Source organism: Leucopleurus acutus (assembly GCF_964270905.1).
Source record: "Leucopleurus acutus genome assembly, chromosome: 6".
Classification (NCBI taxonomy): Eukaryota; Metazoa; Chordata; class Mammalia; order Artiodactyla; family Delphinidae; genus Leucopleurus; species Leucopleurus acutus.
In genome coordinates, this window is record NC_139149.1 from 110,186,697 (window position 1) to 110,209,455 (window position 22,759).

The 22,759-nt window shown below is 54.2% G+C and overlaps 1 protein-coding gene across 1 annotated transcript; it reads left to right on the forward strand.

The window, feature by feature from the left end:
• The first annotated feature begins 5,165 nt into the window (after window positions 1-5,165).
• On the forward strand, window positions 5,166-18,144 carry ITM2C (integral membrane protein 2C). Its single transcript, XM_082840719.1, has 6 exons — window positions 5,166-5,398; window positions 13,135-13,275; window positions 15,244-15,432; window positions 16,129-16,239; window positions 16,808-16,958; window positions 17,704-18,144. The coding sequence occupies exons 1-6, from the start codon at window positions 5,267-5,269 to the stop codon at window positions 17,793-17,795; spliced, it is 816 nt and encodes a 271-aa protein (XP_082696845.1). The 5' UTR covers window positions 5,166-5,266; the 3' UTR covers window positions 17,796-18,144.
• Window positions 18,145-22,759: the final 4,615 nt, after the last annotated feature.

Here is a 22,759-nt window from a genome sequence, read left to right on the forward strand (position 1 = left end):
TTATGATACCTCCAGTTCTGTGCTGTTTATTATCTCATTTAAGCCTAATATTATCACTTAATCATTATTACCTATGAAATAGGTAATATTTACCCAATTGGTAGGCAGAGACATAATGAACATGAGAACAAATGTTTTATCTTCACTAGTAATAAAAAAAAATGTTAAGAAGAACAGAACAAATCTGAAGAAAAAAGAATATTCACTTTTTTAAAAGGCAGAAATAAAGTAACTAGAAAACAGAAAAACAGAATTGATAAAAATCTAAGACGTTCTTTTAAAATATACATAATTAGCAAATATCTGGCACTTTAAATTTTTTGAATAAAATATTGACAAAATGTTATATTATTAAATAGAGCTACCATATGATCCAGCAACCCCGCTCTTGAGTATACATCCAGAAAAAAATGAAAACTCTAATTTGGAAAGATACATGCACCCCAGTGTTCATAGCAGTACCATTTACAATAGCGAAGACATGGAAACAACCCAAGAGCCCATCAACAGACAACTGGCTTAAGAAGATGTGGTAGGGCTTCCCTGGTGGCACAGTGGTTGAGAGTCCGCCTGCCAATGCAGGGGACACGGGTTCGTGCCCTGGTCCGGGAAGATCCCACATGCCGTGGAGCGCCTAGGCCCGTGAGCCATGGCCACTGAGCCTGTGCATCCGGAGCCTGTGCTCCGCAACGGGAAAGGCCACAACAGTGAGAAGCCCGCGTACCGCAAAAAAAAAAAAAAAAAAAAAAGACGAAGAAGAAGATGTGGTATATATACAATGGAATATTACTCAGCCATATAAAAGAATGAAATATTGCCGTTTGCAGCAACATGGATGGACCTAGAGAATATCATGATTAGTGAAGTCAGACAGAGAAAGACAAATGCTGTATATCACTTATATGTGGAATCTGAAAAATAATACAAATGAATCTATATGCAAAACAGAAACAGACTCACAGATGTAGAAAACAAACTTATGGTTACCGAAGTGGTGGCGGGGGGCAAATTAGGAGTATAGGATTAACAGATTAAAAACTACTCTACATAAAATAGATAAGCAACAAGGATTTACTGTATAGCACAGGAAAATATATTCAATATCTTGTAATAACCTATAATGGAATATAATCAGAAAAAATAACTGAAGCACTATGCTGTACACCTGAAACTAACCCAATATTGTAAATCAACTATACTTCAATTTAAAAAATTATAATGTTGAGGTATATGTTTTTACTTATCAAATTAAAGGACACATTTTAAATGACTTCACCAAAGGTAGTATAGCCACTTCTCACAAATACGGCTGATGATAAACTGAAAAAAAAAATTCTGGAGAGGACCACAGCAATGTTTGCAAAAAAAAGTCTGTGAGATGAGACAAAGATTTACACACAAAGAGGTTCATGAATATGAGACAATTTTTAATCATGCCAGATGTATTTGTTTTATATTGCTGCTGTAACATATTATCATAAATTTAGTGCAACACAGCTTCCTCATCTCAGAGTTCTGCAGGTCAACAGTACAGGTGGGCTCTGCTGTTTCCTCTGTGCCTAGCCTCACAAGGTCAAAAGCAAGGTTCCAGTCAGCTTGGGCTCCTTATCTGGAGGCTCTGGAGGGGGATGTTCTCCCAGGCTCACTCAGGTTGTTGGCAGAACTCAGTTCTGTGTGGGTGTAGGACGGAGGTCTCCGTTTTCTTGCTCTCAGCAGGGAGCCTCTCTCCTGGCTTTAAGGGCACCTGTTTCCCTGACAACACCTCCCCCCAGCCCACATCATCTTCAAACCAGCAACGCCGCATCCAGCCCTTCTCATAGTTCAAATCTCTCTCCATCCTCCTTCTGCCACATCTTTCTCACTCTAACCGGAGAAAGTTCTCTGCTTTTTAAGGGCTTGTGTGATTAGACTGGGCTTGTCAGATAATCCACGATAATCTCCCTATTTTAAGGCTCATAACCTTAATTACATCTGCAAAGTTCCTTTCACCATGCAAGGTAGCAAATTCACAGGGTCCAGAAATTAGGATCTGGGGCGCAGGGGTGTGTGGGTATTCTGCCTACCACATGAGAAAACACTGAAAGTATTTTTAAAAGAAAAAAGGATATTAATCAGGGTTTCTCGACCTTGGCACTATTGACATTTTACACTGGATAATTTTTTGTCTTGTGCATTAAAGGATGCTCAGCTGTTATCTCTTGCTTCTCTGCCCACTAGAGGCTGGTAGCACCTACCCTGCCCCCTCCTCCTCCCCCACTGTGACAACTGAAAATGTCACCAAACATTGCTAAGTGTTCCCTGAGGGTCAAAATTGCCCTCAGTTGAGAACACACACACACACACACACACACACACACACACACACACAGGCATACACACAAAATGTGGTTCCAGTTTTGTAAAAAAAAAAACACAGCACAAACATACTCACACACAGAGAGTAAGAAATATTGGAGAAAAAATAACAGAACACTAACAGTGGTTATTGTGGGTTTTGTCATAATAGTTGTTTTGTTTCTTTATGCTTTTCTCTGCTTTTCAAGTTTGAATAACTATTACTTTTAAGCATTATTTTACTAAGCAATTTCTCCCCAAATAGGTTTCCAAACATGAAATCTGTGTCTTTATTCTTAGAAGTCCTATATGCCATTTCACTGTTCTTGTGAGGTACTGCTGAATTTTTGTATCTCTATTCATAACTAAACTTATGTTTTTCTCTTTTATTTGTCAGATTTTTGTATCAGAAGACATAAACTGTACCTGAAACTAATCAAAGCATCAGTAGAATTAACTATTGCTTTAGTTGGAAAGAATTATCCAGTTAAGTGGCCTGGCTGCTCAGAACCATTTTTTGAGATAATTGCTTGAGAACTTTTTCCAGTAGCTTCCTTTATTATAGGGCATTGTGATCTTCTACTTTTTTCTTTTTTTTAATTTTTGGCTGCGTTGGGTCTTTGTTGCTGTGCGCGGGCTTTCTCTAGTTGCGGTGAGCAGGGTCTACTCTTCGTTGTGGTGCACAGGCTTCTCATCGCAGTGGCTTCTCTTGTTGTGGAGCACCCGCTCTAGGGGTGCGGGCTCAGTAGTTGTGTCACGAGGGCTCAGTAGTTGTGGTATGCAGGCTCTAGAGCGCAGGCTTAGTAGTTGTGGCTCACAGGCTTAGTTGCTCCACGGCATGTGGAATCTTCCCGGACCAGGGCTCAAACCCGTGTCTCCTGCACTGGCAGGCGGATTCTTGACCACTGCGCCACCAGGGAAGTCCCCTTCTACTTCTTGAGTCCGTTTGGCCACTTATACTTCTCCATAAAATCATCACTTCAGAATATATATATTAGATATGATTGTATATAAAATACATTATAATTTGTAATATCCACCTTGTCTATAGTTACATCTTCTTTCTATAGGATATAGAAATGTATTAATGTTTTCTCTCTTATTTATTAATTAGATTTTCCAGAGATTTGTCTCTTTCTACTGATAGTTTTCAGCAGAACGCTCTCTTTGATCTACTTAGCAGGTATAGCCATTATGGAAAACAGTATGAAGGTGCCTCAAAAAATTAAAAATAGAACTACCATATGATCTGGCAATTCCGCTACTGGGGATATAGCCAAAGGAAATGAAATCAGTATCTTGAAAAGATATCCGCACTCCCATGTTCATTGCAGCATTATTCACAATAGCCAAGACATGGAAACAACCTAAGTGTCCATTGATGGATGACTGGATAAAGAAGATGTGTGTGTCTATGTAAAATAAATACTATTTAGCTGTAAAACTGAAGAAAATCCTGCCATTTGTGACAACATGGATGAACCTGGAGGATGTTACGCCAAGTGAAATAAACCAGACAGAGAAAGACAAATACTACGTGTGAACTCATTTGTATGTAGAACCTTAAACAGTCTGACTCATAGAACCAGAGACAGCATGGTGTTTACCACAGGCTGGGGGGTGGAGGAAATAAGGAGAGGTTGGTCAAAGGGTACAAACTTTCATTTATAAGATGAATAAGTTCTGGGGAGCTGATAAAACTCGGAGGGTCGTGGGGATACACTTGTCTGAGACCCCTGCGTTTCCAGTAAGCCTCTCCACTGACCTTCTAGGGCTTAATTACCATCGTTACGTCTTAAATAACCAGTGCTTTAAATTGTAATGAACCAGATGTTTTTTAAGAACGGCACTCAACTACTCAATTTGGGGAAAGAGGTAAAACACATGTAAAAGTTCACATCTGGGGTTTTAGTTTTAAAATGAACTGTTGCAGGGGTCGATTCCAGGAGACCTTCCTACTGGGGCCAATCCTGGCTCCTCAACTGGGTTGATGGGGAGAGGCACGCGTCACAGGTGAGGGTGCGGCGGAGCAGCCCAAAGGCATCCCAGGTGAGATGAGGACTGAGCCTCCAGACACCCTGCCCTGCGGATCTTCCCATCACACTTGCCGTAATCCTCCTGGGTGGGTGAGAAATGGCCAACAGGACCCTTCACTCAGCAACTGAGGCCACAGGTTACACAAGAGAGTGAAAGAGCAGGGGCTGCCCTCATTTCTCTGCTTCCAGTGTCCTCCGCATGCACCCCCAGGAAGGTTCTGCAGGAATTAAGGGTGAAGGAAAAAGGATGATGGAGAATGAAGGTGGTGTAGATGGATGCAGGATGCAGGATAAGGGCAAGCAATTGGGCACCTGGCCCTGAAGCCTCCTGCCAGGGCCCAGGACACGTCGGAAAAGGAAGTGGGAGGAGGGAGCGGTGTGGGCAGGTTCAGTGGGGGCTCCAGCATTTCCAAAGAGGAGTGTATGAAGTGGGATAGAGGGCACGGGGAGCTTGTCTAGCAGATGCATTTGCCTGGCAAACACGGTTTTAACAAAGACTGTATGTTCTGGAGATGGCTGGTCTTGGAGAGGCAGCTGGAAGGGATAAAGCAGCGATGGGGACTGAGTCCATGCCTGATTGGATGGATGCGATGGATGGATGGAGTGAGTGAGTGAGTGGTTAAAGGAACCTTAGACTTCCCCGGGCAGCGCCCGGCAGCGGTCACTGCGCGCCCAGCTAGCGGGAGGGGGGCGCAGGCGCGCAGGGCGCCAAGGCCCTCCCTTGGGGGGGGGGCGGGGGCGGGGCGGGCTGGGGGTGGGGTTAGAGAAAAGGACCCAACGCGATCCAAACTTCCGGTGCCTGCGGAGAACCGAGCGGCTGTGGCACAGATAGAGGCTGCACAGAGAGTGGCTGCACGGCCGGAGGCTGCAGGGCGGACGCGCGGCCCGGCGTAGCCATGGTGAAGATCAGCTTCCAGCCCGCGGTGGCCGGTATCAAGGGCGACAAGGCCGACAAGGCTTCGGCCTCGGCCTCGGCCTCGGCCCCGGCGCCCGCCCCAGCCGCTGAGATCCTGCTGACGCCGTCTCGGGTGAGAGGAACGGGGGGTCGAAGCGCGCCTTGCCGGCCCCGGCGACTACCCGAGGCGCATCGGGACCCCGGAGTCTCGAGCGGAGCGGGGGTGGGATTCCGGAATGGGTCTTCCATCCCAGAATGGGCAGGGGCCTTGGGTCTTGGCCCTCTGCGGCAGCCGAAAGCATAAGTCTGAAGAATGGGAGGGGCTCCGAGTCGATGGTCCCAGGTGAGGAAGCGCTCAAGGTCTCTTCCAAAAGTGGACCGAGCCCTAGGCGCCTGGCCCCAGAATAGGGGAGGGAGCTGGTCCGGAGAGGTTCGAGGAATGTCGGTGGGGGTATATGTGTCTGTTTCCAATCAAGGAGGAGGGGCCGCAGGTCGAGTCCCCAGGTGGGGGATGGGAGGAGGGTTGGACATTGTTTCCCCAAAGTAGGGCGGTGGGTTGTGATTGGTGGGGAATGGGGAGAGGGGCTCTGGTGCCAACGAAGGGGGCGGGACTATTGATTGCGTCCCAAACGGGGGACTGCTGGGGCCAAGGGATGTGCTGTTGGTCTGCACCTGAATTGGTGGACCAGAAAGCGATGATACATGAATTGGAGATAAACCAGAATCCGCCTGGCCGCACGTCCGGGGTTCGAGATTCGGGGTTACGAGGCTGGGTGCCCTGATCCCACCGCCCCCGCTGCCGCCTGGGCCTTCCTGCCCTCTTCCTTCCTCTCCCGGCTCCCTCGCGCACTGGGCTACCCCCTCCACTTCGCGGTGCCCTGGTGCCCTCTAGCACCCAGGCTGTGCTTTGTGGAGGCGGGCCTCGGTGCACCCCGCCCCCTCCAGCGGCCTCCCCTCCTCCCCTTTCCCTCCGGCCTGGGGGAGAGGAGGCATTTCCGCCGTGGAAAACTGTCTGAGCTGCGTGGAGTCCGACTGGGGGAGGGCCCAGAGGGGGCAGGACGCGTGGCGGGCAAGGACGGGAGGGAGAGAGAGCTGGTGCAGCCTGGCTCTACAGTGTCTCGGCAGAGGTGTCTACGCTGCTTCCACGCGGCCGTCGCTCCTGGCGTTCTTGGGGCGCACCAAGCTCCCGTTCCCCCCCCAATGGGAAGTCTTCCTCAGCGCCAAGGCCCCTCCCCAAGTTGATGGCTCAAACTAAACCTTGCTGGGGGGGGGGTATGGGAGGGTGGGTGCTTCAGGATGACCTGTGCCCTGGAAGAGAGGACACAGGAGAGGGTCCTCAGAGGTGGGTGTTATAGCCAGAGCAAAGACACCTAAGTGAGGAATTCCAGGAAGAGCCTTGGCACGCTCCCCTGCCCTGGTGTGGTCGCTGCAGCATCAGTGACCCCCGGGGCTGGGTTTCCAGGGGGTGGGGTGCTCTGCAGCCACCACCAGAGCAGCTCCATCTTCTTCTGATGCTGAGTTGGGGGTGGGGACACTTCATATTTGAAGGCATGGCCTGCAGCTTTAAAAGTTTGCAGGGGGCCCTTTAAACCTCCTTCCTCCCTTCCACTTAGCCCCTGGAGGGTGCAGGGCTGGGGGCCCAAGGCAGCACACCCACTCCTGTCTTCTCCAGCTGCTACTCCCAGGGCCAGGCACCCAGCTGAGGCCTGGAAAACTGGACACTGCCTCCAAAAGCTATAGGATTCGGGCAGGAGGGAGGACCAGCCAGACAGTGGAAGGATGGATTTCAAACCCACCAGAAGGTCTGCCGAATCTCACAGGAGTGCCACATCCTCCGGCAGCAGCTGACGGGTGTCAGGCGGGATGGCAGATGCCAGCGTCGCCTTGGCAGTAACTGACATCCAGCTTCTGGCTCCAAAGTCAAGCGTCCTCTCTTCCCCCTCATCCAGCGTGAAATGGAAATATCAACGTCTTCCCTGTGCTGTTTTCAGTGGCTTCGAGCCTGCTGAGTGTGCCTCGCCCCCAGCCCTTGTTAGTTGGTTAGAGTCTCCTGGCTGTCTTAATTGGCAAGGGGGAGCGATGGGGCCCCTGGAGGAAGATGAAAATCCCAGCCCCTTTAGGACAGATCTGCTTATTAGTAAACTTTCACAGCTCACTGGCCCTCAGGGGATCAGGGGAGGCTTTGGGGTGTCGCATGTTGGCTCTGCCAGTCGCCTAGTGGAATCGGAGCCTTGGGAAGAGAGTGCACTTCTGTGAGCCTCTTGTGGCCTCGCCTGGCCAGTGGGTACGTTTCCCCCACATCCAGTGCCCAACGTAGAGCAAGCCCCCCCATTCTTGCCTCCTACCTCGCCCAGTGAGCTCAGCAGACGCCCAGCATTCACAGCAGCCCAGGACGGCATCGGCCTGGGGCGAGCGAACTGGGAGCCCCAGGAGCTGCTTCATCAAGACAGGACATTTGGGTTTGTCCCGCGCTGACGGGCCTGCCGGAGGAAAGCGTATCAGAAGGTCTGTTTCGGCTCGGGGTGACCCTGGAACCCTCCTTGGTTACTGAACTGGACTCGAAAATAAGATTTAAAGCCCTGGAAGGACCACTCGATGAACAGATGAGTTCACGAGTGCCTTTCACCAGTGAGCTACCCTCTAGCTGTCCTAATAAAATTTCAACCTGTGTGCAGGCCCCAGGGGCCAGGGTAGGGCGGCAGGAACACTCTCACATTGGGCCTCCCCCTGCTTCTGAGTAAAAACTGAAACAAGGAGGATTTTGTCCTCACATGTGCCGCTGGAAGGAACTGCCTCGGTGGCCAGGAAGGGATGGGTGTGAGGGTCCAGCTGCGCCTCCAGCTGCCCCCACCATGTGGTGCTTGCCTCCCAGATGATGAGGGGCCTGCGCTGATGGGCAGCTGGCAGCAAGCCAGCCTGGAAGGTGGGCTGGACGGGGAGCACCCCCTCTTAGTACGCTCTGGCTGGATTCTTCCCCTGTGGAGGCCCACTGGCCTGCCCTGGGCCTCTCAGCCCAGTTCCCCTCTCCCTACGATCTGCCTGTGTCTTTGCTCCCCCATGTGTGTGCACACGAGCGCGCGCACACACACACACACACACACACACACACACACACACACACACACACACACACACACACACACACACACACACACAGCCAGGTGTGGGCATGTAGAGACTCGAACAGTCCGGGCTGGGGGCCTGCAAGGGGAGAGAACCGTGTTCAGTACAGTCATCTCAGCGCTGGAATTTTCTCCCTGGCCTTTGCTTTTGATTAATGGCCCCTGTGTCACCCCCTCCCCCGGCCCGCATACCTGGGGATCAGATTTCACTTTCCTCCTCCTGGCCTCAGGTCCTGGGCAGGAGGGAGCTGAGTCTCCTGGAGCGGTTGGGGGAGGGTCCCCTGCCGGCCAGGAGGGTGGATCGCAGGGCTTGGCGTCCTCCTGCCCCAGTGCCCCATCCCCGCCAGCCCTGCGGCCTGGGCCAAGAGGACCTTGGTGAATGGGCAGTGCTGCCTTTTGCCCGCCTGCCCTGGGCCTTCCCTGAGGGGCTGTGGCGTTTGGACTTGTGCCGCAGTGGCTTTTCTGCTTTCTCTCTCATTTCCCTCTCTTCTCTGTTCTCCCCGAGGCCCATCCTTGCATGTTTCAAGGCTGTCAGCAGATTGCCACAGAGGATGAGTTTCTCTTCCCATAAAAAAAAATGTTTATGGTAAGAGCAGGGAAGTGCAGCCCCTGCAGTGTCTCTGCGCTGTGTCTCCCCCAGGAGAGCCCTTCTAGCCGCAGCTCTGCTTCTCGTCCCCCCAGCCTTTGTTCTCTGGGGTCTCACCTTGACTGTCAGGTACAGAACAGAAGAGGGAATCTGCCTGGCCCAGCCAAGCAGAGCAGTGCAGAGGGCTGTCGGGAGTGTCCTTGGGGTCCATGCCCTTCCTCCTCACACGGCCTGCACCGTGGGCACCGGTGGGTCACAGGGCAGGAATGGGTTTCCCTGATGGCAAGTTCACGATGCCTTATCAGCATTTACCCAGCTGACGTCTGTACGTCTGAGCACAGCTCTGCGTGCTCCGTGGGCAGAGGCCCAGTCCCCCCACCCCTGCTAGGCTTCTGTCTGTCTGTCTCTCTCTTTCTCTCTCACTGGTGCCCTTGCCTTTGTGGTCTGCAGCCTGGGAAAGAAAGATGCTGAGGAGGGGGGACTGGTGCTGGGGAGGTGAGGCGAGACCCGCCCCTAGCCGTCTGCCCGGGCCAGCTGTGGCTGCATTTCTGGCTCCCCTGCTAGCCGCCTCCGAGCAGCCTGCAACTGTAGTTACTCTGCTTGCGGTTCATTTCGACATCCTTACTGAGGGAAGGTAGCTGGGGAGCTCTGTCCATGAGCCCTGCGGGCCTTCTGAGTTTATGCTTAAGTTGGCTGGGTTCCCCTTGGCTCTTCTGGCCCTGGCTTTGCCTAATCATTTAAGGAGCTCCACTGCAGGCTCCATGAAACAGGCAGGCCTAGGCCTGGGCCCCTTTCGGGTCCCCGGACATGTGGCCCACGTGCCCCACACGAGTGCATGGTGAGGCCTGTGGCTCAGGAAGCCCAGTTGCCATGGAAGCAGTATTTTTCTGCTTTCTGGAAGCCCCCAGATGCGTGGCTGTGGGTAACTGCTCCGTGGAGGGGGGGCCTTCTCCCGAGGCTCCAGCATGACAGGTGAAGCAGCTGGGGGCTTCGGGAAGCAGGCCCCTCGGCCGTCATACCTGTCATTCTGGGTGAGCTGCACAGCCCGGATCCTAAGGGGTGAGGCCCCAGGTTCCAGCCCAGGCTGCTTACAGGCTCCCCAGAGGCCTCTGAGGGCTGCAGCTCGGGGCTGACCTTTCAAGCACTGCCAGCGAGGGCAGGATTCAGGGGCCTCCCGCCCACCTGGGGCTTTACGTCCCGGTCCCAGTGCCTTTGTCTCGAAGCCGGGACACCAGCAGCCTCTGGTCCTGCTTTCCCTTCCATCCCTCCTGCTCAGCCATGATGCTTCTGGGGGTTTGGCCTCTGCGTGTCAGGTAGGGAGGGGTGCAGGGCATGAGCCATGGGTGTGCCCTAGAGGGGTCTGTAGGAGCGGGATAGGAAGCCATTGTCCACAGCTCTAGGAAAGGGGAGGATCCCCAGCCTTCACAGGCACACCCACAGAGACGTGTGAGGACACAGGGTGGGATCCAGGGGTCCTGGCTGGAGACTGTCCTCAGCCACTTGCCTCATTTTCCTCTGGAGCCGCTCCCCACTCTCCGTCTTCCCTGACCGCCTCCCCACCTGGGGCAGCCTGGCCCCCGTGCCTGGCCCCTCCCCCAGGCACATAGAAACACCTGACCCAGCCGGGAGCAGAAAGGAAGCTATAAAACTGGTAGGCCTCCCCTTGTCTGTGAACCTCAATTGTGGAGCTGGCCCTCGGGCTCTTGCTTTGTAGCCCATTGACTTTTTTTTGTTTTCTGGTCTTTTTAAAAGCGGTTCTCATAAGCTTGCTTTTGCTTCTCTGGTTTGCAGGAGCAAAGCATGGCCACTGTGCAGCCTCGACAGCTGGCTCATGGTGGCCCTAAAAAAAAAGAAGGAGAGCTTTAGCTGATAAAGATCTGCTATTTTTATCTACCACTTTATCCTTTACAAAGTGCTTTCAGGGTCTCTGTCTCCTTTAATCCCAACAAAACCCTGTCAGGAGGAGTCTGTTCACATTTCACAGGAGGACCTGCAGAGGGTGGGAGGGTCAGGAGGCTGGGATGTTCCCCACGCATGGATCGCAGCCCCTGCTGGGGGCCTCTGGGTCCCTGCAGCCCCACTGGTCTCGCTAAATACAAATGTTGTGCCTCCAGGGCAGGATTCCCAGTGGGTGTGGCGCCTTTCTTCTGCGTCACCCACCTTTCCTTAGGAGCCACTGAGGATGGCTGGAGCCCCTGGGTGGCTTGTTCCTGCGAGACACTGGCAGAGCTTGGTCATCGGGTGGCCCCATCCTGGGCTGATCCTGGGAGCCCGTTGGAAAGTCAGAACGCTTGCAGTCTCCCACCCCCTCCCCCTGGCAGCTGTCCCTGCAGGCCCTGTGAGCAGTGGCCGCCCAAGTGTGCTAGTGACCTTGCTTATTGCCCCCAGGGAGCCCCAGCGTGCCGAGGAGGTGCCAGCCAGGGGGGTGGTCTCACCAGGTGCTTCTCTGGTTTCGATCGCAGCACCCCTGCAGCAGGGCCAGGGTGGGGAGAGGCCCCAGGCCTGCAGATGGCCCAGCCTGTGAGGGGGTATGGGATGGGCCGGGTCACCTCTCCATCCTGTGTCTCCATCCCATGGTGCTGGAGGCTGGGGGCCACTGGCCTGGTGATACATGTGCCTCGTGATGGGGGGGGTGTGTCTTTCAGGCATTTTCTACCCTTTTCCTGAGGAAAGGGTGTGGGGAGAGGGGAGCGCTCCAAGCAGGGAGGCATCGCCCACTCTGATGGGATGCCCCTCTACTCCCTGAGGCCCAGGTCCCACACCCCCATGTGCCCCAAGCACAGCAGGCCCTGCACCCCGCCCCTACCAGGCTGGGCCCCCTGTGCGCCCTGAGAATAAAGGCCTGTCTTGGGTAACTTGGACCTGCATCATGTCCCCACTGCCGACCTCCCACTAAGCAGGATGAGGGAAGAGTGGAAGCGGGCACAGAGCGCTAAGCAGACGGTTAGCGGCGGGGCCAGAGTGAGAAGGCCCAGGCTCCCCTCCTGCCCCCCCACCTCTGCCACAGCTCCTTGAGGTTGGCAGGGGCACTGGCCTCTACCCTCACCCGGCTGCATCCGGACACCGTGGAGGAGGGATTGAATGATGGATCCCAGAGGCAGAGCCGGGCCTGGGGCTCTTGCAACATCTCCAGGGTGAAGGAGGCCCGGGTTAGGGCAGGGGTGCCAGTGAGGAAGGGCACAAAGACGCGCGATGGCCGAGCTCACACAGCTGGGAAGAGCCCGAGTCACGAGATTCTCCGTCCAGCGCCCCAGGGAACGCAGGGCTGCCGAGCCTTACACACGCCCCCGGCCACTGGCCCAGACGTGTGTGGACCAGAGTTGGGTCCGCTTGCTGCTGCTTGGCAGTCCTGCAGCTACTGTCCCGGACCTGAGCCTGGAGGAACCTCCTGCCCTGGCCTGCCTGCCGGCAGCCACATTCCCCTCCTGGCAGAGGCTTCCGGAAGCCTCCAGACTTCACCCTGCTCGACACCAGCGCCCGTGTGATGCCATCGCCGCCCCGGCAGGCTGGCCTCTGCCCGGGGTGGCCGGAGGGCACGAGCTCCCGCGCCCAGACCCTGCGGGCCTCCCAGAGCCCTGTCCCCACTGGTCAGTGACCGTTTCCTGCCACAGCTTCCTTGGAAGAGCCCAGCAGACTCCCCACTCCCGCTGTCCCCATCCCGGTCCCTCTGGGCACTCCAGCTTTCAGGTGGATCTTGTCACTTCCTACCTCCGAAGCCTTCCTTGGTCCCCACTGCCCAGGGCAGCGGCTCCCTGCCTGCCCAGTCACTCCAGTTCCTACAGGTTCCTAGGCCTGGCTCAGTCACCAAGGCCATATCTGTGCTTCCACCCCCCTCTCCATTTGAAAGAATCTACTGTGGTCACAACTGGTATAATGAAGGGGACTAATGGGGTGGGTGATTCAAAACACGCTTGCTTAGTCCCCGTGGGTCCAAGGTGGGGCTCCGTTTCTCTTTAGATGGGAACAGCTGGGGAGTCCTGGTAACGCTTTCCTTTCCTTCCAGAGACGATGCTCTGTGTGTCCTGAGCGTCGTCCTCCCCTCCCTTTGCTCCAAGGCTCCTTCCCAGCCAGCAGAGTGAGGTCTCACTTCCGGAAAGGGGTGGCAGGGATTCCCAGGGGTGCGGGGCCACCACGGGGCTGACCCTGCACTGCTGTCCACAGGAGGAGCGGCCCCCCTACCACCGCTACAAGAAGGGGAGCTCTGTGGGCGGCCTGTGCTACCTGTCGATGGGCATGGTCGTGCTGCTCATGGGCCTGGTGTTCGCCTCTGTCTACATCTACAGATACTTCTTCCTGGCTCAGGTGAGGTGGGGCGGAGGGAGGCGGGGCCTTGGACAAAGAGTGGCGTTTTAGAGAGGGCAGGGCAGGGCGAGCGTGTGCCGTGGGTGTGGGTCGGCAGGATCAGGCCCTGTGAACGGCGGAGAGGAGGGGACAGCAGGAAGCCCTGGACACGCCCCCTAGGTGGGAGGGGTCCCCGGGCAAGCCCAGAAGACCTGCCTCCTTCTCCTCTCTGGTCTTGGTCCGGGAGACAGGACCGGGTCCCGTCCTCTGACTGCCATGGGCTCCGGAGGCGTGTCCTTACCTATCGCTTTGGTTGCATCTGAGGCTGACAGGGAGCTCTCCCAGGAGCACAGTCGGTGATGGGGGAGCCGGGATTGGAATCTGGGCTGTGAGGCCCGCAGCCCCTTCCCACAGCATCACCCCAGGGCATTAGCACCAGAAACTCAGGTGCAGCAGACATTGGAACTCTGCGATCCCTTCAGAGCCCGGCCCCTGTGCCCATGGATCTTGCTCTAAGGACTTACATTCCACGCGTGGACATTTGGGCTATAAACCATGAAGGGTGGAGGGTGGCTTATAGACAGTCATCTCCACCTATGATCACACCCTGGTTATCTGCTCACACAACCAATCTGGGCACGAAGCTGGGCCAAAGAACTGGTCGTGGTCACAGCAACCTTGCGATCAGCCCAGGCCTGGGGGCGGGGAGGGAGGGCCACCAAGCTCTCAGAACTGAAGGTAGTTAAATGAAAGGTTGCTTAATAGAATAACCATAAACATAACGAATGGGGAATCTCGGTGACAAAAAGGTTGGGAATTGCCAGTCATTTATGACCCAAGTGACCTCTTCCCACCCTCAAGCATTGGACTTTGACTTTGTTGTCATCCAGTTTTTCTACGGTGGAAATGACTAAAGAGTTTGCAGTCCATGTGACCTTACCCTTGACACCTCAGCTCCCCTCCGTCCACGGCCTGCTTCCCCACCTGTTCCTGGTTGTCACTTTCTGGGGCCTTTTCCTGTTGCGGCTGTGGCCCTGCCCTGGACCTCCCCTCTGATCCCAGCCCCCCCTCATGCCCTCTTGGGGTTCCTCACCCCACCCCAATTCCCAGGGAGTAGGAGAACCTCAGAGCAGCCTCTGGGTCTACACCCTGGGACAGTATGATTCCTGTGTGACGATTCATCCTCCCGGGACAGCTTACACTAAAACAGACAAAGGGGTGTCTGCCCATCGTGGGCCAGACCTGGAGAAGGCCCTGGAGAAGTAGGAGGGGCCCGCGGTCCACCGGTCAGTCACATAGCCTCGGTCACGCCAGGCTGCCTCCCTTCCCTTACTGATGGAGTGATTAGGCATGCCCCTCACACAGGGGACACCATGTTTGTGTAGGTTTCTCGGGAAGCACAGGATCCAGGGAAGGTGGTGGGTCCTTGCTTGAGGTTGGACACGGTGCCACCAGAATCTGATAACAGGGCTGCCTCTCAGCTCCTACCTCCTCCCTCCAAGGTCTGCAGGGCCTCGCAAAGGGGGCAAGAAGGGCGGGCGGGCACCCCCTGGTGGTGGCGGAGGGTGGCACCCTGCAGGGCCCAGCCTGTCCAACCCAGAGTCCCCCTGTTTGCCCATGAGGACACCCCTCCGACCCCAGGCTCTTTCTCAGGTGTCTGTCCCCCCACTGGTCTGCCCCATTTCACAGCCATAGACTCATGGACTCGGAGGCCAGAGGGGCCTGAGAGGTCACCTTGTTTTACAGATGGGGAAACTGAGGCCCAAAGAGGTCGTCCTCCTAGGAACTGGCAGACCCGGCTCACCCTCCCTGACTCCCCATGTTTCTTGGTTTCTCCATCTGTGAAATGGGTGTCACAGACCCATCCTCCCTGCCTCCCCAGGCCTTCAGAGCCGGGAGTGGTTGGGCAGGCAGCAGTGGTCTCACGGAGGGCGCTGTGTGACCAGACTCTCTCCCTCCCTCTCTCCCCCCGCCCCCCTCCTTGCTCAGCTGGCCCGAGACAACTTCTTCCACTGCGGCGTCCTCTACGAGGACTCCCTGACCTCGCAGGCCCGCACCCGCATGGAGCTGGAGGAGGACGTAAAGATCTACCTCGAGGAGAACTACGAGCGCATCAACGTGCCGGTGCCCCAGTTTGGGGGCGGTGACCCTGCAGACATCATCCACGACTTCCAGCGGGTGAGGCCGGCCAGGGACCCGGGCGGGGGGGGGGGGGGCGCGGCGAGGGGGGGGGCCACGAGGAGGAACAGGTGTGAAAGGAGGACGCCCATGCCCCTTGTACAGACTTGGAGTACATACCGTGTAATATAAACCATGGAGTAGATATCTATGGTTTAGGTCAATCAGGGATTTAAAGAGACCGCTTTTATCATATACGTCATGCGGTTATCACTGAATGTGAACTAGTCACGGTTGATTTTCTCCTTGGCCACCTGCCAGCTGCAGACGCTGGCTGGAACAGGCGAGGCCAGTGTTCCTTTTTACTGAGCTGTTTCCGTGTTGACATCTTATCGAGATGCAGCACACGGGGTTGGGAGGGGCATCTCTCGCTGAGGGTCCAGGCTGTCCATAGGGGTGGCGGGACCTCCCAGCTTTGGTGAGATGCACAGGGGGGACGTTGCTCTGAAATTCGAACCTCGGCTGTATACCCCCAAGAAGAATCCTTGTCACAACCGAAGCATTTAATAGTGTTTTCATCTAGTGAGTGGAACCTTCTACAAACACAGGCTGGGAGAGGAGCGGGAGAAGGGGTCCCCGCCCCGGTGCTGAGGAATCTGGGTGCATCATGGGTGCAGTGGGGTTCGTGCCTCATACAGCCCTCCGGGGCCAGTCCCTCACCTGCGGAGACTGACGCGGCCCCCTCTTCCTGTTCAGGGTCTCACTGCCTATCACGACATCTCCCTGGACAAGTGCTATGTCATTGAGCTCAACACCACCATCGTGCTGCCCCCTCGCAACTTCTGGGAGCTCCTCATGAATGTGAAGGTGAGCAGGGCCCCGGCAGCATCTTCTCTCCCTTGTCCTCCCTCCATGAGACAAGGGAAGGATGGGGGGCCTGGGCGTTGCTGTCAGCTGGACCCAGCACCCCAGGTTGGTCCCCCCACCTCCAGCTCCCTTCTCCCACATTCAGAGTCAACACCTCTCCTTTCTGCCCCCCACCAGCCTCCCACTTCTGCCTCCCTCACTTGGGAAGAACCCCAAGACAAGCTTCCTTAGTGTTCATGGCCATGCGCCACGTTGCCCCGTGTCAGCAGTGCAGGGAGGTGATGGGGGCCCTGCCCCCGAGGAGCGCTCCCCCTAGGGTGGGAGACCAGACTCGCACACACGTGACTCACGGCAGTGCAGGTGCAGGTGCAGAAAGTGCCTAGGAACGTCAGAAAGGCGAGCCATGCAGCCTGTGGATGAGGGGGTGGGCGTGTTGGATGGGCACTGCAGGCGCTGGGGGGGCTCGGCTCAAGCTAGCAGAAGGAGGGAGGCGAGCGCAATGGGCAGTCGGGGACCGAGAGCGGCGAGCCCTGGTACTGACCCAGTGCTGTGGCCACTCCCTTTGCAGAGGGGTACCTACCTCCCACAGACGTACATCATCCAGGAGGAGATGGTGGTCACGGAGCATGTCAGTGACAAGGAGGCCCTGGGCTCCTTCATCTACCACCTGTGCAGCGGGAAGGACACCTACCGGCTGCGGCGCAGGGCCACCCGGAGGCGTGAGTGGCAGACTCCACCCACCTTGGCCCCTGCCCTGAGCTCCAAACCATGGCCACCCTCTGGCAGTGCCTGGCAGCGTAGCTGGAGACCAGCTGTCAGAGCTCAGATTGTAGCAGCAGTAATAACAGCTAATGAGCACGTACTACGTGCCAGGCACTGCTCCACACTTTTTTTTTTTTTTTTTTTTTGCGGGTACGCGGGCCTCTCACTGCTGTGGCCTATCCCGTTGCGGAGCACAGGCTCCGGACGCACAGGCTCAGCGGCCATGGCTCACGGGCCCAGCCGCTCCACGGCATGTGAAATCTTCCCGGACCGGGGCACGAACCCGCGTCCCCTGCACTGGCAGGCGGACTCTCAACCACTGCGCCACCAGGGGAGCCCCCTGCTTTACACTCTTTATGTCCTCCTAAGAGAGTGTAAGTTACCATCATCCTCATCCTTGTCATCATTATTCTTGCCGCCCCTTTTAAAGATGAGGAAATGGAGGCACAGAGAGGTTAAGAAGCACCTCTGAGGTCTCACAGCAAGAAGGCGGCAGAGCTGGGAGGTCTGACTCCAGCTTTTGAGCTCATGGCCGCTGTACCGCGCTGTCTCTGGGTGAATCTGGGTTTCATTTCCTGGGCCGCCTCCTCCCCGGCCCGGGTCCTGAGGCCCGGCTCAGGCTCTGAGGCTGGTGGCCTTTGTGGCCCAGACAGTTCTAGGCCAGGACACAGGCCTCACTGGGATTTCTCTGTTCTCTCCCAGGGATCAACAAGCGAGGGGCCAAGAACTGCAACGCCATCCGCCACTTCGAGAACACCTTCGTGGTCGAGACGCTCATCTGTGGGGTGGCGTGAAGCCCCGCCCCTCCCTCCAGGCCCCGCCCCTCCCTCCAGGCCCCACCCCTTCCCTCTTCCATTTTCTCTTCTGGCCACTTTGGCCCTTCCCCTTGCTTAGCTTGTACTTTGGACGCCTTTCCATAGATGTGACGTGTCTTCCCGTTTCTCTCCAGCCCTGCCCGCCTCCCTGTACCAGAGCTGTGACCTCTCAAGGCCTCACCCTCTGCTGACCTCCTGAGTCTGGGGATGGAGGGGGCGCCCCAAGATGGTTTCTGTGACCGCCATCTTGAGGTCAGGTGCCCGGGGGCCTGGCCCACAGCTGCACTGGCAGCCCAAGGGGGAGGACTGGAGGGAAGGGCCAGGCATGCTGGGGCTCTGGCGAGGGGCGGGCTGGGGGCGGGGGGGTGGAGTGGGGTTCAGGAACGTCTGCACAGCTGAGAAAGGTCTGAGAGGCTTCTTTCCGTGCACAGCACACTCCCACCCCTGTCCTGGGCCTGAGCTGAGGCTGGAGGGAAGGTACCCAGGGGTGGACCCGCCCAGAGCACAGGGGAAGGTGGCTGTCCTGGGGGTCTCCCCAGGACTCCTGTCAGTGCCTTCAGCCCACCAGTGGGAGCCTGGAGTTTGGGGGGTGGGATGAATCCGTCAAGCACAATCTCCGGGTGGAACCAAAGAAGGAAGGAGCCAGGGCTGGGGGCCCTGGCCCCCCAGGAGCACAAGCGGGGTCCCCCGCAGCCACAGCCAGAGAAGGAACAGGGCAGAAGTGGGGAGATGTCTTCCTGTCCACGGGCAGCCCCGCGGGCTGAGCACGGAGCAGGGATGCGCTGTGGGTCCTGCCGAGTGGGCGGGGCTCCCTGCTTTCTCCTGCTCGGGGGCGTTTGAGAGGAAAACCGGGGGAAGGGAGGGAGAGCCACCTGATACTTGTACACCCTGCCTCCTTGCTCTGAAATTCCATCCCCTTCTGCTTTGGGGGAACACAGCGTTATTTTCCGTTTCCTTCTCACTTTTGCATGTTTTTACTGATGATTCGATGTGCTAACCTTCTCAGCCCTGAGCCCTGAAGAGGAGGGCTCCGACGCCTCCAGTCAGACTTCGGTGCTCGCTGGAGATGAGACTCTTAAATGCCTTGTATATTTTCTCAATTAGATCTCTTTTCAGAAGTGTCTGTCGAACAATACACATCTTTGACTTGTGATTCCGGCTTGGGAAAGGCGAGTGGGGGGCGCGGGGAGGGGTGTCAGCTTGGCTTGGAAAGGCGGGTGGGGAGCGCGGGGCGGGGTGTCGGCTTGGTGACGGGTGCCCTCCAACCCGTAGGCTGGGCAGGTGTCCCTGGGGGCGGGGGGTGGGGGCAGGTGGGCGTGGTGGGAGCCGCAGGAAGGAGAAGCTCGCTCACAGGGCTTGGCATCTGGCCCCTGAAGAGGTGGGCCTGCTCCGAGGTTCAGCCATGGAACGTAGGTGTCCCCTTCGTTCTGTCACTCCCCGCCAGGTAGATTCAGTTTACAGGCAAGGGAGGAGGAAAGGGACGGCAGATCATGCAACTTGCCCAAGGCCTGGCTGCTTTTAAGTGCCTCTAAACCACCGGTTCAGTTCTACACGGGAGATGACATCATTATTGCTTGTCCTTAAGCACAGGGACGGTGTCGCCACACTTTCTGGGCGATTAGTAACCATCTCGGTGGATCTGAGGTAGGGTTTGACATGAGTCACAGGGTCACATGCTGCAGAGAAGGGTGTGGGAGCTGCCTGGAGCCTTGGCTGAGTGAACCCCAGAAGTGCGACCTGGGTCCTGCCCTGGGGGTAAGGATGGGTGTCTACACCCTTGGCTCACAGACTAGGTAATCCTGCGAAGGACGTAAACGATTCAAATTAGTGCAGACACGCCTTGTTCTCAGATGCAAATGCAATCTTGCAGAGATGTTGGGTTCTGTTACATTTCCCAATCTAAACGCAACGCAGTCACGATTAAAATGCCAACAGGGCTTATTCTTTAACTGACACATTCAGTTATTTGAGGAAAGTAAACATGGGGGGGGATAGCCAGGTAAATCCTGAAAAGGGGGGTGGGGAGAAGAGTCTCCAAATATAAAACCTAGTAGAATTAAAGACTTTGGTGTAGCAAAGATCAATGAGACACAGTGGAGTGCCCAGAAGTTAACTTAAGTACAAGGAAATTCAGGTTAGTGGGGTACGTGTGGGTTCTTTTTATTGGAACAACTGGCTAGTCATTTTGACAAAAAAATTAACCTGGGTCCTGCTTCCCTGTAACAAAATTAATTCAAAGGTTTTAAGTATGAAATGAAATCTTAAAAGTACTTGAGATGATTTAAAAGATCATCTTGAAGGAGGGTAGTCTTTTTAAGCATGATACCTACCAGTAATAATAACTGGGACTAATAAAAAATTAAAATTTTTGTGCAACAGAACATGCCACAAAGTCAAAAGTTTTATAAGTGGCAAACTGGGGGAGATATTTTAGAAACACAGGACATAAAAGGGCTATTTTCCTTAATATGCTAAGTTCTTATAAATCAATATGAAAAAATGAACAACCCAATAGATAAAGGGGCAACGAATAGGAGCAGGCAGTTCACAGGGAAATACAAACGGATCGTTGCTTAAACGCGAACAGATGTTTAATCACAGTTGCATAGAAAATACAAATCAAAACTAGGGAGATACAATCTGATAAGTTGGGGTTTTTTTCATATTTTATATTGTGAAGCACTTAATACATACAGAATACTCTATCTAAATCACCAGCATGTAAGTTATGAAGTACGGTGACCCCACAGCCAACCCACGAAACAAGACTGCCAATATCACTGAACTCTTTGCATGTCCCTCTCCCCTTGCTTCTGCAGAACAAACCACCCCAGAACTTAATTCTGCAGGATGGCTGAGTTCCACACTGACTGATGTTAGCCCTCGTGGGCTAGGGGCTGCCTCGTGCTTTGCACTCCGCTGGAGGCTTCGCTGGGCTGGGCCATCCAAAATGGCCCCTGCCGTCCAGGGTATGGCTACAAATGAGTGCCAATCAATACCCTGGCCTTCCGTACAGCTTGGCAACTGAGCTCCAAGTGAGGGGAAGGGTAAGCTGCCAGTCCTTTCAAAGCCTGGAATCTGAAGATCCAGAATATTATTTTAGTGCATTATTGGTCAAAGCAAGTCACCAAAGTAGCCCTGATTTAAGTGGAGGAGAAGTAGACCACCTCCCAATATGGGGAGAAGCATTCATGCTCAGGGGTGAAACGAATTGTTGGCTCCCATGTTCAGAGGCTCCCACATCATCCCAGCCTCTCCTTCCCCCCCCGCCCCACTTCTATATCCTATGAGGGACATTAAAGATACATCTATTTTTAGATCCAAAGACGATCATGAAAATATACCAGTTTTCCATCTATTAAGCCGATCTTTGTATATTAATGAACGAATCCAGGTAACTCCTATCCTGAGTTTCTCTGCTTTGCTTTAAAAGTCTTTATAGGGCTTCCCTGGTGGCGCAGTGGTTGGGAGTCCGCCTGCCGATGCAGGGGACACGGGTTCGTGCCCCGGTCCAGGAAGATCCCACATGCCGCGGAGCGGCTAGACCCATGAGCCATGGCCGCTGAGCCTGCGCGTTCGGAGCCTGTGCTCTGCAACGGGAGAGGCCACAGCAGTGAGAGGCCCGTGTACCAGGAAAAAAAAACAAAAACAAAAAAAAAGTCTTTATAGCCACATATCTATGAAGCTCTTAATGTAGTTTTGCTTGGATTTGAATAATATAAAAGTAGTGATAAAATACATGGATTATTCCCTGATTTGTTTTCCTCCCCTCAACCTTGTGTTTCTAAGGCTCAGCCATGGTGACATCTGTAATAGTATTTAATTCATTTGTACTGCTATGTCTCAACCCACTATGTGAATATATAATTTAATTGCCTATTCTAACAATGAATATTTGGGTTCTTTCTGACTTTTTACTATTATTACGACAATGCGTTAATGAACATTGCTTCTACAAGGCTTCTGGTCACCTCTGCAAGGGTTTCTCTATTAATATACACCTGTATTCCCTAGAAAAGGAATCTTTGGGCCACATAGTATGCAAATGGCCAACTCACAAAAATTCTACCAGATTGGGGACTTCCCCGGTGGCACAGTGGTTAAGGCTCCATGCTCCCAATGCAGGGGGCCCAGGTTCAGTCCCTGGCCAGGGAATTGGATCCCACATGCGTGCCACAACTTAGGAGCCCACGTGCTGCACCTAAGGAGCCCTTGAGTCGCAACTAAAGGAGCCTGCCTGCCGCAGTTAAGACCCAGCGCAACCAAATAAATAAATATATAAAAAAAAAACTCTACCAGATTGTTTCTTATGAGTTGAACCAATTCACATTCCCACCTGTACTGCATAGGCATCCTCCTTGTTCCAAGTTCTTGCCAACACTTAATATTAACAACACTTGGGATTTTTTGTCCATGGATTGAGAGTAAAATGGTGTTTCATTATGGTTTTAATTATCACTTCCCTGATTACTAGGAAAGTGAGTCAAGTTTCATATGTGTATTGGACCTTTTATATAAAATGCCTGTTTGTGTTCTCTGGCCTATTTTTCTATTGGATGCTTCATTTTCTTCTTATTAACTTGTAGAAGTTCTTTATATATTTTATCATTGACGTGTGGCAAATACCTTACCCAACTTTGTGACTTGTCTTATCACTTTTCGTTGTGACCTCTTTGATGACCAGAAATTATTGATTTTTTTGTTGTTGTCTTTTGCTTGGCCATGCCACATGGCTTGCAGGATCTTAGTTCCCCAACCAGGGATTAAATCTGGGCCCTCGGCAGTGAAAGCTCGGAGTCCTAACCACTGGACCACTGGGGAATTCCCAAGCAGAAATTATTGATTTTAATGTAGTCAAATGTATCCATCTTCTTATTTTTGGTTAAGGTTTTGTGCACCTTGTTTCAGAAATCCATCCTATCCCAAGAATGAAAAGAGATTAT

Excerpts from the sequence above, each read along its gene's own strand:
- ITM2C (XM_082840719.1), top strand. The coding sequence starts at position 5,267 with ATGGTGAAGATCAGCTTCCAGCCCGCGGTGGCCGGTATCAAGGGCGAC. Across the intron at positions 15,433-16,128 it reads TCATCCACGACTTCCAGCGG|GGTCTCACTGCCTATCACGA; the intron begins GTGAGGCCGGCC and ends CTTCCTGTTCAG. Across the intron at positions 16,240-16,807 it reads AGCTCCTCATGAATGTGAAG|AGGGGTACCTACCTCCCACA; the intron begins GTGAGCAGGGCC and ends CTCCCTTTGCAG.